A 16,967-nucleotide genomic window follows, 5' to 3' on the forward strand; every position below is an offset into this window, starting at 1 on the left:
TTCCTTTTTCTGTTCAGTTCCAACATTTCTTACCTTCAACATTCCTTGATCATACCTTGGCTTTTGATTTTCCAAGAAAAAAAACTGAAAGCTCTTTGGATTCTGGGCGAAAACACATTTTCATGTAACTCAATGATTTCTTCAAATTGAATTTAACCTTTAATTCCATGTGAACGTTTCTCTCCTCATCATTTTCCTGTCATGAGAATACATTGAAACATTGAATATCTCGAGTCAAATGTTCAACTCTAAAATCTGGCTGCTCATCATTTTACACTGAATAATTGAGATTCTCTCAAATTCCTCTTTTCCAAATCATTTGAAATTAATAACACCATTAATGATACTAATGAGCTTATCAGTTTTACCGAACAACAGAATCGTTTAACAGAATACAAAAGATTATTCAGAAGCGAGAAAAAAAAGGTTGAGTAAATTTTTTTGTACAACAAAATACTTGAGAATAATGATAATTTAGTTTATTGAATTTCTCTTTTCATGAACAGAACAATAACATGGAAAAAGATGAAGCAAAGAAGAAGAAAAAAATGATAATAATTTTCAACTTTTACAGTAAAAATTCATTCTCCATTTTTTGCTCTTTTGCTCTTTACTCTTGTTTCTTTTTCCTTCAAGTTTCACTCATTTACCATTTAAAATGCTAAACAAATAATATTCTTGGTAAAGTGATAATAATATTTGGCAGTTGCAATATTTGGTTTGGAAGAGGGAAAAGAAGAAGAAAACTTTTGCATGGCAAAAAAGTAGGTAAAGAAGTAAAAAGAAAGAAAAAACTGAATTTTTCTCCTCTTTTTCATCTCAACTGAATGTTACTCTAAAAGTGAATTAACTCATTTTACATGCAAGTGGAAAGACGAAAAAATATAATACAATTTCAAGTGTAAATCAAATTCTGATGAACATGACTTCTCGTGAAAAATGAACTTTTCTAATTGATCAAGATAAATTATCTCGAAACTCGCTTTTCTCGGAAAAAATGAATTTCTCCAGTTTTGCCTTTTTCTCATGAATAAAGTTGTTCAACATTTTTCAACAGGTTTGGAGAAATGTTGGTTCATGAGAAATGAAAATTTTCTGCTTTAATCAAAGTTTTGATTGAATATGAAATAAATATTGAAACAACAGCAAAAAGACGAGAAAAAAAGAGTTGAAATGTTGAATCAAGGATCATTTGATACAAAATGTTTCCCAAATGACATTTGAAGCAAAAAAAAGATTGAAATGTTGAGTGAAGAAAAAAAAGTTGAGTAAAAAGAGAAGAAAAAAAAAGATGCAAAGTTGAGACAATTTAGGCAAAATATAATCAACCAAAAACATCGGAAAAAATAATGTTTCAGATGATAATGCATTTCATGACGAACTCGCTTTCAACCCAAAATTTCCAACATTTTTCCCCAACTTGAACTTCTCATATTACATTCCATTTTCACCTTATTTTCAGCATTTCCTTTTTCCGTTTCCCTTTTCAAAGGTTAACTTTGAATAAACAATAACCTGTCAAGAGATGCAACGATGGAAGAGAAACTTGAAATCTCTAAATTTTAATGTAAAGAAAAGAAAATTGTTCAACTTTATTCTGTTGAAATTTGATTTTATTCATGAATTTTTACAGTTAATCACATTTTGAAAAATTACAACTTCAACTTTTTGAGATTCAATGAACATTTAATCGCATTTCAATTAGGTTACATTCAATTGTTATTAATCGTTGCAAGTGAATTGATTTTCTGCAAGTTTTTTGGAACTTTTTTTTCTCTCTTCTGAAGAAAAGTTGTTGGCTTTGTTGCCATTTTACATGATAATTGAAATAAAAAAGGAATGAAAAATGAATGATGAAACGATAAGTCGAGGGAAAGAAAAGGCAAAAAACTTTTCTAATTCAATTTAAAATTCTTTGCATTTGTTGGTATTCATTTTCATTCCTAATTGATTCTTAGTTGACTTTGATTTCATCATTTTACAAGTTAAATGTTCGCATTGAGCAAACATTAATTTTTCTTGTTCATGGAAAGTTTGAATATCCTTGAAATCAATCAATAGAAGAGAGTCAAAAATGGAAAATAAGAAAATGTAAAGTTGATGTTTCACTTTCATTGTGACCAGACAAATGGTTGAAATGTTTGGATTTTTTCTTCTTCTTCTTCTTCTGGTTATTACTTGGTTCGTTGGCAAATGAAGATTCACTTATCATGATAATCAAGTCAGTCAAGTTTCAAGAACCTTTAAAAGGTTGGTTTTGCAACGAAAAGAAGACTTGAAATTTTACTGAAAACTCTTCGGGTTACAGGCAGTTGAGAATGTGTTTAATGTTTGGGAAGAAGAGAATTGAAAAGATTGGTTTTCTTGTTGAGATAAGAAGCAAAAAGTTGCTTTGGAAGAAGAAGAGGAAAAAGAGAAAAGAAATGTTCTCATGATAACAAGGGATTGAAGTGTTGAGTTGCACATGCAACATTTTTCAAGTCCATTGAAAATGAGGGAAAAGGAAGGAAAAGTTTCTTTAAACATTTTACTTTGCAATATCAAAGTTTCATCGTTTCATCGTTTAAACCTGAAAATCATTTTATTGTGAGCTTAAGATGTGATTATATTCAGTTAACTTTGTCTTTATATTGAGACATTATTTAAGCGATGAGCAAAACTGTTTCATGTTGAACCACAGAAGGAAGAAGATGAAGAAAAAGTTCGTTTCCTGACAATCTTTTTCTTCTTCTTCTTCTTCTTTACTGGTCATGTTAATGTTGTTGTCACCAAGTGTTGATCAAGGACGAAATCAGATTAATATTTATGATTGAAAAGATATTGTTGTGTCAATAGTGAGATGATATTTTATTGCAGATCAATTTGTTGTCTGTAACAATGCTGAATGAACAGTCAGTTGAAAGGGAGGAAAAAAGGTAAAAGGAATCAAAATCTAAATCCTTTTTTTGCTTTACATTATCCGAAAGATGGTGAAGCGGCAGTCAAGATGAGGGTGATGATGATGATGGCAAGAGGATTGATACAATGAGCTAGCATTGGTTAAACACTGTTGGATGCCAATCAAGTTTAACCAAATTGCTTACATTGTTATCAGTGTGTTATCAATGAGAATCAGTTTCTTCTTCTTCAACCTTTAATACTCTGGTTGAGCTGAAAAGGATTACCATTAATGTAACAAACATCAATTCACATTTTCACCTTTCCATTTATTGATTCATGTCCAACCTTCACATTTTTCATCATTGACAATGGATGAGCCAACAGTATATTAATCAAACTGAGAGACGAAAATTCTTTTCAAATTGAATTCTTTTTTCTCAATTACTGTTTCGATGGAGATTCAAAAACAAGTTCAACATAAACTCACATGTCTCCAGTCAATAGTTCATCAGTCCATCCAATTTTCACTCCCAGTAACCCAACAACCAATATCGGAAAAAAAGTGTCACTATAACATGAAAATCGAAAGTGGGCCAAAAATGAAAAACGAAGTTCAAAACTTTCTTTTATTAATGAATTCTTCATGGAGATTTTTACTTAGTTTTTTCATTTTCTAATCTCATTCCAAGTGAAGTATCAAAAAGAAATGTTATTTTTAGTGAATGGAACTTAATTTCATACAAAATTCATATGTTCACTCGACTTGCGAATAAACCGATTCTGTTAGGTCATCGACATTTGGCTCGAATTTGGATTTATTTATGGGACTTTTTGATGTTGGGAGGCTATCAGAATGAACCTTAAGTTTTCTCATTTGAATGAAACAACAGGCTTTAAGATAAATCGTCGACTCTGTTTTTATTGGAAAATTTTCTTTTCGATATTTGTATCTGATTAGAATTGTGTGAAATTTTGTTCAAGAATTTCTCTGTAAATTGCAAGTTTCCATGCTATTATTTTCACTCCCAGTTGGATAACAGATAATAATGATTTTAAACAGACCCAACTGATTATAATAATGATTCTTATGATGAGTAAAATGGTTATTTAAAGGAAATGATTATGATAATGTAAATGATGAAAAGTTATTCTGTTTCAACTAAATTGATAATTGAATGAATCATGAGAAGGATTTTTAAGGAGAAATAATTTCTTCTTTACTTGAGTTTCAAGTTTTTAATGTTGATTCAATGATTCATTTCAAATGTTTCATTTTTCTCTTGTCATTATTTTTCTCTACTTTTACTCGGAATAATCTTTACATGATCATCATCATTGAATGGTTCAGTTGATTGAATCCAAAGGAAAAGAGAAGAAGCAAAAGAGAGAAAAAAACATTTTTTATCGAACAATATTCTCGTTACTATTCATGGTAAATCCAATACATGAGATATCTTTTGAATCAAAGTTTTACTTGACTGATGAGATTTACTTTATCAGCTTAACAGTTATAATGACAAGCTGAGCCACGATCATGACTGATCGTAAATTTCTTTTCACTGAATACAATAAATCCAATCCACATCTAAAGACTAAAATTATTGATGAAAATCCATGGTCAATGAGAAAAAATAAAATAAAATTTGGTTCAACAGTTGAGGCAACATATTTTTTACCTAACTCTTTACTGGAAAAATGATTTTACTTATCCTTCTAATTTAACAATAAACCAGCAATCAACCTAAACCAAAAAATTTTTCCCCCAAAGTCAATGCTAAAAGATACGGATTCTGCATTTTTTCCCCTACCCTGTTTAAACGCTAATTTCTCAGGTACCTGAATTACGATGAAGTTCAGACTATTTTTCGTGGATGTAGTTTAATCATGACTTTCAGGCTGTGAAAAAATTTTCTTTAGAATCCTTTTAGTTTGGCCACAATCTTTACGCAAAAATTTCATGTTTTGACTTTATATATGGTATAGATTATCATGTAAAGCCTGATTGTGGTTGAGCCTATTCATTCTTAGCTCACAAGATTTATGCGCAGGCTTTACCTTTATCCAAACACTTGCCAGGCAAAAATAGCAAGAAAATGATCAACATTTTTATTTCTTCCGTTTCATTCTCATCCTTTTATCCTTTGCTCAAGTTACAAGGTTTTGTTTGGTCTAAATACAAACACGAATCATGGTCATTCAATGGTAAACATCCAAGGATTTAATTCACCAATAATTGTCCAAAGCAATTGGATTTGTCTGATTAATTGCATGCATAATCGGCTAAATTTTCATGGCATGTCAAAAGCTTACTAATCGGTAACTTTGAGCTTCTCGGTAAATGATCTATAAATCGATGTAAGTGGGAATATGTCAATTTAGAATACCTTTGAATTTTGAATGAACAAATCAGTCAAAACTTTTTTTAAGATAAGCGATTAGCCAAACGAACGAAAATTCTGAATAACCGTGGATAATGTTCAATTCGGTAACAACAGTCAATGTATTCAGTTGAAGGGTTTTTGATTGAATGTTATTAATCAATCTAGGCATTAAACAAATTTTCTATTCTGCAGCTTTCAGGAAATTTCATTCAAATTATCTGCTAATCATCAGACATTTATGTTATGACAAAACGCTTAGTTTCATAGTTTTGCAGATAAACAGCACTTTAAACCCGGCCGTTAGTAGGTTGTTCTAGGACATCCAATATTTAACGTAACCGAGAAAACATGCAACACACATCTCATGAATCAAATGTTTTTGCATCCATATTGTGGCTGATCGTGTTTAACCAGCTGCTTGAGTGAAGTAAAAATGATGCGTGGAATTGAAAGTTTTGGTAGCCGACCATGTGTTGTTCCTAAACTAAACAGTTTTGCACATTTTCTGTAATAAGATAAAAATAAAATCAAGGAATAGAATTTTTATCTAATAAGCTGCAGAAGGCCACGATGAGAATACAATAAAAATTCTATTTCGAAGTGATTTAGTTACACTTCATTAGGTGCGATTTTCGATGTTTATATTATCATTCGTTCAATTAGGTTGATGAAAATTCACCTAGTGACCTTGTATGACCTTGAAAACCAGACTTTAAGGTTTAATAATCGAACAAGACTGATCGCTGTAATAGTACAATTCACTGGGCGTTTTTTCTTGTATGCCTGTTTGCCTTCACAATCCAATCTGAAAAAGTTTTTCTTTCAGAAAATGACCTTAGAATGTCATTTAAAGGTCGAAGTGACCTTGAATGACCTTGAGCTTTCACACTTATGGTTCTTCAAGCTGGTATCAATCCCAGTATAATGAGCTAGGTGGAAACAACAAGCTCATAGTTGAGAGTTGACCTTTAACAGCTGTAAATGGAAGCATGTTTTGTACTTCTGAATAGATTTGCAGTTAAACTTTAAGGCAAAAGTAAGCAAAAGTTTTTAATAATAAAATCAAAATTTTCCTTTGATTTAACGCTGTAATTATCATCTTTAATTGATACTCAAAGTTTGTAAAGGAAAACATTTAACTTGATTGCATTTAATCACTTGACTAACAACAGTTTAGTGAATCTCTTTTCTGTTTTTTGATTGATTACCCTTCTCATTGAAGCTTCAACACATTCCTTAATTCAAACTTTGCTTTCTCATCTTGCTCATCAATTTATCCTCATCTTTTTATTTCCTAATTTCTTTTTCCCTTTTCTCTCATCATCATCATAATCATCTTCACATCTTGTCCTTGCTTTTTCAGGGCAGAGAAAAGAGAGAGAAAAAGAAGAAGCGAAACTTTTCGCTTCAAATGATTCTCAAGTCAATCTTTTGAGTCAACAACAAGACAATCAATTGTTTGTCCATAAGAAAGAACAGAAAAAAAGGCAAAATAAAAACAATCAGTTGATGACTGCAAAATCTAATGAACTTTTATATTGTTCCATTGCCATGTAATTGCCAATTTTACCACAATTTTCATCCAGTCAAAGTTGACCAAACATTTTTCATTTCTCTTTCCATTGAACCAACTAATGAAAATGTTTACAAAGCAAAAAGTTGTCTCCAAAAAGAGGAGAAAAAAATGATCAATTTCCACCTTTAAATCACCAACCTTTCAATTCTATTTACTTTACGTATTGTTTAATCTGATTCATTTCAAAATACAACAAGAACAATATATTCTTCTGAATATTTTTACAATTTGAGCTTTTTGTTATCTAACAATTTCATCATCTTGAAACTCTAAACGTATTCAGTTGGCGAGAGAAAAAAAGGAAGAGATGAAAAGAAGAGAAAATTTCAATTCTATTTACTGTCCAACTATTTTCTCTTGTTATCTGACTTCAATTTCTTTCATCTCATTATCTGCCATTTCATCTGCACTCCAATAATTTGTCATGATTCAGCTCAATTCAAAAATTCTCAACTTCATTGCTCGTTACAGACAACTTGCACCTCATCATCCATTAAAAACTCTCTTCCATGTTTAATATAAAATGATGAACAAGTGAAGATGAAATTGGATCAAGAAGGGAAAAGAAAAAGCGAAGAAAGAAAAATCAATTTCGACTAATCAGCACTTTTTTTCCTTCGATTTTTACTTTTTCCCAAAAAACTTGAAGCCTCAAGGTAATCATTATTATTGCCATTACAATATTAACTTTTCTCAAAACCAATCAATTATATTAAAAAGAAGCAAATAATGAAATTATAACTTGCCAAGCTAAATGTTGTCATCAGCAAAATTGTAAAGTTGAAAAGACGCTCGAAAAGACAAAAGTCGAAATTTCTCATTCAACTCGAATAATTGATTGTTTGAGTGAAACAAAATGTTTTCAACCAAAATTTTGTCATGAAATTATTCAGATTCTTTATGGGAACAAGTTATCAATTTAATCAGCTTCAACTTTTGACCCGTTTGAGACGAAATGTGATTCAAAGAGAAACAAGGAAATTAATATCATTATCGTTATCATTAAGAATGAGTTAATTAAATTTTCTCTTCAAATTATGAGCAAACAGAATGCATAACATGAACTCATTTGAACACTGAGAAAATGATTTGTTTACTTTTCTACTTTCACAATTTGGATAAACTAATTTCTCATGAAAATGATTAACTCGCTTTTCGAGGTAACTTTGCGCTTCACATTCTTGTCTTTATTATTTTTCTTGCTCTTTGCTTCTCAAGTATTTTCATGCTTCATCCATGGATTTAATTTCATCTGAACGTGATTCCTTTAAGGTTATTCCTGATCATGGCAGCAGAATTGGTTGATGCGATCAGAGAAAATAGTAACGAAATTAATCTAAAAAAGGGAGAAAAAAGGATTTCGTTTTATACCTTTTTTTGCCTTTTTGTACTTCATTCACTTGGTTTAAGGTTTACTTTTGTGTTCATTGAAGAGTTTTAATCAACAATCAAATGATGAATATTTAAATGAAATTTTATTTCACTTTTAATTTGCTTTAATTTTCTAATTCAATTCAACTTTTGGCAACCTTTTCAGCTATTTTCAGTTGTTCATTTTACTTTTTGTTGACTTCATGTTGTTGTTATTGTCAGTTTAGAATGACTTTGAACAATTGAATTAAATTGTCAATGTTAATCAATTGTTGGAAATGAATAGCTATTATGAAAATCGGAAGACAATAAATGTGACGCTTGAACAGTTTACGCTTTGGATCGTCTTTTTTTGCTGTTACAATTTCCGTTATTCGTAGATGATAATCTAATAGAAAATGTTGAAACTCTAAAAAGGGTAATCAAGATGAGTTATCGTATCAGTTACTTGACTGTGTATGCACAGTTTAGACTTGAAAAACAAATTCAATTTAATATAAAGATTGATGTAGGGTCCATTTTGGTGACACAAAGGATTGACTCCAAGTTAACTGGCTACGAACCAAAATGAACAGACTTAACCAACTCTCATTTCACTGAACATCGTCGCATCATTTGCATTAGACGAGCCCAGTGATAACATTTCACACTTTTATCACACCATCTTCATTACTCGGGTGAATGTTAATTTGATCCTGAAATTAATAATCGCCCATATAACGGATGTCCATTCGACAGATTATCGGAAAGTGTCTATGAAACCGAAAACAATTCTTGCATTATGATCATCTCCACAATAAAAAATCGATAAGGTTTAAGATCGGTTTTGATCTTTTTAGTCTAATACTTTGAATCGCAATAAATGAGATGAGTGTTTGATGAAATTACAAGTTAAATGTAACATTTTTGCAATCCATTCCAGAGCAAACTTAATTGATTGAAGTCTACATAAAAATGTAGCCGAATGCTTCTGATTTCACCTTAAAACTTGTCAATTCCAAACACACGCATTTCAATTACGATTTAATTTGGCATTGTTATTCAATTTCGTCGTTTCATTTAGAAACAAAATTTCAGAACTTTGTTCAAACTAACATGAAATTGAATAAAAAAAGTTTCCCAATTCTTTATCCACATCTTCAACTTTATCCAATTGCAATGTGAATATTTTCCTCTCAAACTGATATTCACCAAAGTTCATTGCCTTTCGTTTTCAAGTTACAGAAAAAAACTCTTGAATGATCGTAAAGAATCAATCAAATAATCAATAAAGCAATTTAATCTGCAATTAATCCAAGTTTAGTTTCGATTAAATATTAGTTAACAAGAATAAAATTGAAATAAATAGAATTCTCAATCGACCCAGAATTTCCATTATCTGATTCAGTTCATTTTCACACACAAATAATTCATAAATTTAATGTGATATCATAACGATTAAAATGGTTGAGAAGAGTGTAGAGATGAATGTTGATTAAAATGGCAACTCCAAGCCATTTAACATTCCAATGATAACATCAGATTAATTTGAGTATAAAATGCAAGTTAAAGTCGGAAACAATTGATAACAATAAAACTGAAACAAAACTCGGACTTGAACCAGGAAAAGGTTCAGAAGCAAGAAGCAAGAAAAAGAGGGTTTTAAAGACGGGAAATTGAATGCAATGAATAACATTGGAAATACAAATCAACTGATAAAGTTGAACTAAACATGGTTAATAAAAGTAAAGATGACAATAAAAAAGAGCAACAAACATTATCAACTCAACTATCACATAATAGATGTTAGATTATGTTCAGAATTGAGTTGCTTTTCATTATATTCTTGTTTTTGTTGCCTTCTCGTTGCCAGTTATACTCTTGTTTATTTGATTAATGACCCTTCGTGATTGCCTCGTTGTTACCATCTATTAACACTGGAAACTCTTTTTTTCCCTTCAACATCTTTTTCCCTTCACCCATCATCTCAACATCACCTAAGCCTCACCTTAACCTCCTCCTTCATCATCAGCTTGTTATTTTTGTCTTTTTTTCGTTACTTTTCTCCATTTCTTGAGGATATTTTTTTAACCATCAAAATGCAAGAACTAAGTATATTCAACTGTTTCATTTCATTCGCTTTCCCTTTCAGGACATTGATCAAAGTCTGAATGAGAAAAGAGGGTTTCTTTCGTTTTTTTTTGCTTGTCGTCCACCATTTTTTTTTCTCGTTTAACCTTTCGTTTGTTTTTTGCTTATCGTTTTTTCATCTTTTCGCACTCGACTTGACTCATTTGTTTTGTTTCACCATTACGAGTTTGTTGCAACTTTATGGTCATTCGTAAATACATTGTAATTGGTTGCCATTGCATTTGCTCTTTTTTTATGCTTTGCTTTTCCTTTTTTTCATTCTTCACTTGCTTTTTCATTTTGAATGATTACTTTTTGATGATCAACTCAGTAGACTTGATGTTGATACAATGTATCTTGTTAATTCAAGTTGCACCGTAGCTACGATTAATTAACTGCTAAACATAAGTTAAAGTCAAAATGTAATTATTACAAGGAGAACAAGAAAAAACACAATCTATTAATTGACAGTTAAACTTGTATCAATCTCATCATTTCACTTCTATTTTTGGGTTAACATCAAGTATCTCAATACATTTGTTAAAGTGGAGGGTCGACGCAACCTTGTCTCATTAACAGTTTGTAATTAACAGTTGTCCCTTAGCTTTCTTCCTTAATTTATCCCTTCTTCCTTTTTTCTGTTTGCGTTTCTTGTAAGTACAAAATGTATGTATTGTATAAAAATGTCAAATGTACTGGGTGTAGCAATGATATATAGTATCAACATTCAGAGGTCGTTTGCCCAGCAATGGCAGGAAAATAAATCAGGAATTCAGCCTTATTCAAAAGGTTATGTGCCATTTGAAATTGGCGTACAAAATCTGGTCCCTTCGGCTCTTGAATGGGCCTTGGATAATATGGATTGAATTTGAGGTCCTTTCTCAAAATTCAATGGAGCGAAGCTTCAGGAGCCTTTGGCCTCCACAGATCATTTGATAAAAAAATTTCTATCTTCTGTCAACTTCTGAAAGATGCATCATTATATCACTAATATTAGTTATCGAGATATGGCTCAAACCCGAAAAAGTTAAAAACTCATGAAATATAACCATTAAAATAAAATCGCTTATCTATTTGGCGAGCGATCGTTTTATCAGTTTTGTTGAGCAGTCCTCTCAAACAACCGAAACTTAACTGTGCCGAATGAAGGTTGTCTTCATCCTTAATTATGCTATGATTAATCTCAGACTTACCACATCACTTTGTGATACTCTATAACCTTACATCCCAAAGGATGCTTACATTAATGAATTTTTCTTTTAATTAGGAATGAATTAAAACTTCAATCTGTTTCAAGCTATCAGTGAAGTTTTGCAAAATGATTAGTCGATTCTGTATCCAGTTAACCATTATGTTACAAGTCTTAAAAGTTAGGAATTCAAGAAATTGCAGTTCCATGATTCAGTCCCAGTTGAAGTTGAAGTATCTGATGTAAGCTTTTCTCGAGAAATGATCATAAATCAGTGTAAGAATTGAAATGCTCTGTACATTAAAAGCATAGAGTTATAAAGACTTCAATATTTTGTTGCAAAGTTTTACTGATCAATTTGATTGACTTAAATTTCACTCGAATGTCACTTTTCATGGCTAAAGGTTATTCGAGTTGAAAGAGATTGTGCAACTAATTACCAATTAAATGGCCTTTCAAGCATTGAAAGTATTGAAGCATCATGACTTTAATCATGTTGAGCCGATCGCTTCACCAATTCGTTAATCAGACTTTCAACTTGGAAACCAAATTTCTGTTGAAAATTCACCTTAATATTGGCGAAACTCAGATTTGAGGAAAAGAAATTGTCTTTTCCTGAATCATTGAGGAGTACTTTAACCACCAGCAAAGTTGCATTTCAATTTTTCTCAATTACCAATGAAAATGTCAGGTTCAATTGTTGAGTCAACATTTGATAATCATTTCATGTTGATAAAGGTTGGCGAAAAAAGTGTGAAAAATAGTATCTGATTGAATAAAAGAATTGAAAATGTCTCTATCATCTTGAAAAGAAAAACAATTTCAACTCAATTTCCTTTCATGATGAATTGTTTTTACCAAACAGAGTTGAGCAAATTTTTCAAACAAAAAACTGTAAACTCAAAAAGCAGCAACAAAACAGCAAGAAAAAAGACGAACAGAAAAAAGCGAAGACAAGAGAAAAAAAGAGAAAAGAACAAAAATCGCATCTTCTTTTTCCTCTACTTTTGCTCTCCTAACCTCATCATCATCATCATCATTATCGTCTTATTCGCATCTCTTAATGCTCAATAAAGAACTATAAATCACAGAATCATTTATCATCACATCTCAGGAAGAAGCGAGCAACAACAGAGAAAAAAAACGAAAGAAAAAAAAGTAACTCCAAGTAACATCCCTTTGGATTCGACGAGTTTTATCGATATGAATATAATTTACATAAGCTTGTCTCTAACCTTTTCCCATCTTGACTCTTCTTAGGCTCTCTCATCATAATTTAACTCTTTTGGGACTAAATTTGAATGGAAAAGCTAATTTAAATTTCAGATTGTTGTGTGAGCAAGAAAGGGTTATAAACATGCTTTTTATAATGTATAACTTATCAAAGTGTTGAAAATGTTGCGATACTTTTGTTGCTCTTTTTATTATTTCATGATAAAGATAAGAAGATAATAGGGAATCATTTTTCAAAACTATTTTTCATTATCATTAAAAGCACTTTTCACCTTCAATGAACAACTTTTTTCTTCTTCTTCTTCTTCCATCAAACATTTTACTCTCTTTTTATGACCTATTAATAATGTACAGTGTGAAGGTTAATCGATGCGTTCACTTTGTGTGTCACCCTTTTCAATTCCCTGTATCTTATATCAACACGATCAACAACATTATTAGAAGTTAACACTTTTTTTCCCACTTATCTGATTATATTGTTTTGGGCACAGTTTCAGTGACAAAATTAATCTCTTTTAAACATATTGTTTACCTGCTGATGAATAGCTTGCCACATCTGATGATCAACCTGGAAACAATAACATTATCTTGATGAGCCAAATGGCTGATATCAATCACTCAAAATCTTGTAGTCTTTTGGTTAAGTCAAAATGCTCAACTTTTAAGGCAACTTTTCGCCACAAAATTTCGTCTAATATCGAAACTTGAAATGAGATGAAGTTTCAAAAAGACTTTAATTTTTCGAGTTCATTTTCTGTTTTAGAGGAAATTTGGAATGAAATTTCGATTCAAGCAAAATTAAAGTTTTTTGCTTGAATCGAATCGAAATATCTTATTATTATATAATCGATATTTTTGCAAAGATTTTTCCATTAAATCCAAATAAAATATTTGCAAATCTGTATAATTATGAATACGAAAATCGATTGTATCTATCAATCGAGAATCTATCGAATACGATGAATCAGGATTTTCGATACCAAAAGCGCTAATGACTTATATTCATAGTTAATGAATTGAAATGAAAAACTCAAATTGAAAGTCAGTGAAGGTAGAAAATGATTTTCAAGAAAATAAATGCAAAGCGATTGAATGTGGTTTGAATGTCTGTTGAAGCGTTTGTCAAAAGTAAATTGATTATTGATTCAAAAATGTTTGTTTATCAAAGGTTCGTGAAGAAATATTTATGGTCAAAATTTGGACGAAAGTTGGTTCTAAAATGAAATCATTTCTTTTATTAACAGATGGACAAAATTTCAAATTGAATAGATTGATGGTTGGAACGTTGGCACGTTTGGAGCATATAAATGATGATTAAATGATTGTAATGAAAAGTGAATAAAATGGATCCTGAAAAGTCGAGTCAACTTTTTGTAAACACTTCATTGAATTATGTTCACTTTGATGAAACTCCAGACCTTTATAAGCACACAGAAAAGAATCGAATCTATTTTTATGGTTCACCAAATGACGAGAGTAAAGTTGAAAATTTGCTCGACTCTAGTGAAACAGTTCTAAACGATTCAAGCAAAGAGCTGGTAATTACAAGTCCAACCTGTAACTTATCAATAAGTGCTCTCTGTAAATCTTCATCCAGTGAATCGGATGCATGCTCATCAACCCGACTTCTCGATAATCATCATGATCACGATCCAATTGTTGCCTATGAATTGTCCTTTAAAACGGACGAGCAAGACAAGTGCTCAGCCAACTTGCAAAATCACCATTTAATACACTCTTCCCATCATCATCACCTACACCAGTCAACCGTCGCATCCATTCATCCACCTTTATCAACCATGATTGAAATGTCCCAAAAGTACCAAGCAAGTGATATCAACTATACGAACCTCAAGCCAACAGCGAGTCCAATAGTGAGCCAAGAAAGTGAAACCTTTTGGAGTAAAATTCACAGCTCAATGTCAACCAAGCTTAGACGGTGTTACCTGGAACGTCACCCATCATCGCACTCACCTTCCCATCAACCCTCATCCACACCTTTTTGCTCTTCATTGCGCTTCTGTCCAAGTAAACCTCGTCTCTCAACTTTACTCTTGTGTTCCCTTGTTATCTGTGCCTTTATCATCCTACTTGCTGGCCTATTAACAGTAACAGAGTTTTCACTTTGGAATAGTTTGATTGCTTTTCACTCCAAATCAAAATTCTCGTTCCATGGTTCATCCAGTTCGCATTCATCTTTACCTTCAACCTCTTCTTCTTCACCTTCCCTGTCGTCCTCTTCACTAAATGGTCAAACCATCTGGTGGAGAGATGCTCTTGTTTACGAAATTTTTGTTGCCTCTTTTAAAGATTCAGATTCCGATGGATTTGGTGATATCAAAGGTTTACATGAAAAGTTACCTTACCTTCGCACCTTAGGTGTCAACGTGATTCGTTTGAATTCAATTTTCAGTGCACTTGATTATCCATATTCCTATGAGAATGTAATCAACTTTACCCGTCTCGATCCACACCTGGGCCACTTGACCGACTTGACAAACTTGGTTCAAGATGTTCACTCACAGGGAATGAAGCTTATCCTCGATATTAACCTAAGTATAACCAGTGATCAACATCCATGGGTAGCCAATTGGTTAACCAATTCATCGGCCTCCTTCAACTATCATTACGTTAACAAATCATCAATTACGGTAAGTCGAAAATTTTTCAAAAGAACAAAAAATTAACGACAAAAAACTCAAGACTCAAAACTTGATCCATTAAATATCAACATTTAAACTGATAAACCCTTGAAATGCCCTTGAGAATGGTTCAAAATGATGAAATTAGACCTCGTTTAGGGTCAATTTAGTGTGCAATGAGAAGATTGTCATTAGAAGTAAAGACAAAAAGAAAAGAAGAAAAAAAAGTTGAAAATGCTGCAAAATTATCTCTTCAGGTTAACACGTTAAACCAAATGTCGACAAAGTACAATTTGATAACAGTTTGATGAAATTTTCACTCCCAGTTATCATTCCCTGATTGCACAAAATTTTAAACCATTTTCTCATCACACTTAGCAAACCTATTGACTCTGGCTGTGCAAAGACGAGAAAAGCAAAAGACAAGAAAACTCATCTCAACCCAGCAAAGTGTATTTACAAAGTTCATCTTTTCCTTTTCAATAATGTGTTTCATCTTCACGATGGTGAAAGATGATGAGATGAGGAATGAAAGACAAACTTTTTTTCTTCTTCTTCTTCTTTTCGCTGCTAATATTTATTTTATCTCTTCGTTTACCGTTTCTGTTTTTTTCTTCTGCTTCTTCTTCTTAACCGACTGTTGAACAAAAATTGTCATTTATGATAGTCTGTTAAGGTGATATTTTAAACCCAAAACGACTTTAAACATCTCTTGATAATAATACTTATTGTCCATCAATGTTTACAAAAGATACAAAAGAAGTATCAGGAAGGGAAGCAACAAAAAACATCTCGTTTTTATTTTCTTGTTCAGCCATCATTAACATTATCTTCATGATCATCATCATGATTGCCATCATCATCATCAACAGCAAGCTCATAAACAACCACATGAAAGCCTTCCATCATTATCATTACATTTCTTTTTCACTGAATCTTTTCTTCTTCTTCTTCTTCTGTTACCTTTTCAACTTTTCATCTCTCGCTATCTTATTATCATTATCATCAGATTAACTTGAAACTGTTTCAATGTTTACTTTGTTTAACTTGAAAAAATTATCTCTACTTTTGGTGAAAAACTGGTGAAGGTAAAAATGGAATGACAAAAAATTGAGAGAAAAATTACTTTTTTTTCTCCTTCTATTAATTGACTTACAATTAGTAAATTCAGTGTTGCCATCTTTTTAATGGTTCTTTATCGTTTCCAGATTGTGTTACATGTTCAATATTTTGTTGCGCTCTTTATTAAGTTGTTGATAAATTATTCAATTATGAAGATGATCAACTTTTCCTTTGCTCAAGATGCTACTTTATTGGTATAATAATCATCATCATCTAAATGTATTCAATTTATCTCGAGTTAATGATGATATTAGTTTCAATGATAAAACAAACAAAATAAGGTAAACAAGGAATGGTTAAGAATAATTTTAGCTTCTAATGATTATGAGAAATGTGAGACTTGCCCATGAAAAAAGAAAGCATTTAATATCAATTGAGTTTCAATGACTATGAAGAGAAATAGAGAAGAATTTTCTGGCCAATCAAAAAGTTCAGATAAGATGATATCGAGGTGATAATGATAA

General features: G+C 31.4%; 1 protein-coding gene across 1 annotated transcript in view; it reads left to right on the top strand.

Annotated features, from left to right (window-relative positions):
- Window positions 1-16,967, top strand: part of LOC107371309 (maltase A3) — a 61,352-nt gene that overhangs the window by 30,815 nt on the left and 13,570 nt on the right. The window contains exon 2 of the mRNA XM_025162802.2: window positions 13,984-15,390. Within this exon, the coding sequence (XP_025018570.2) occupies window positions 14,083-15,390 (1,308 nt within the window). The 5' untranslated portion in view covers window positions 13,984-14,082. The remainder of the gene's footprint in view (window positions 1-13,983; window positions 15,391-16,967) is intronic.

The sequence above is a fragment of the Tetranychus urticae genome, chromosome 2 (genome assembly GCF_039701765.1).
Source record: "Tetranychus urticae isolate SD_2017Ah chromosome 2, NJAU_TeUrti_SD_1.0, whole genome shotgun sequence".
NCBI lineage: Eukaryota > Metazoa > Arthropoda > Arachnida > Trombidiformes > Tetranychidae > Tetranychus > Tetranychus urticae.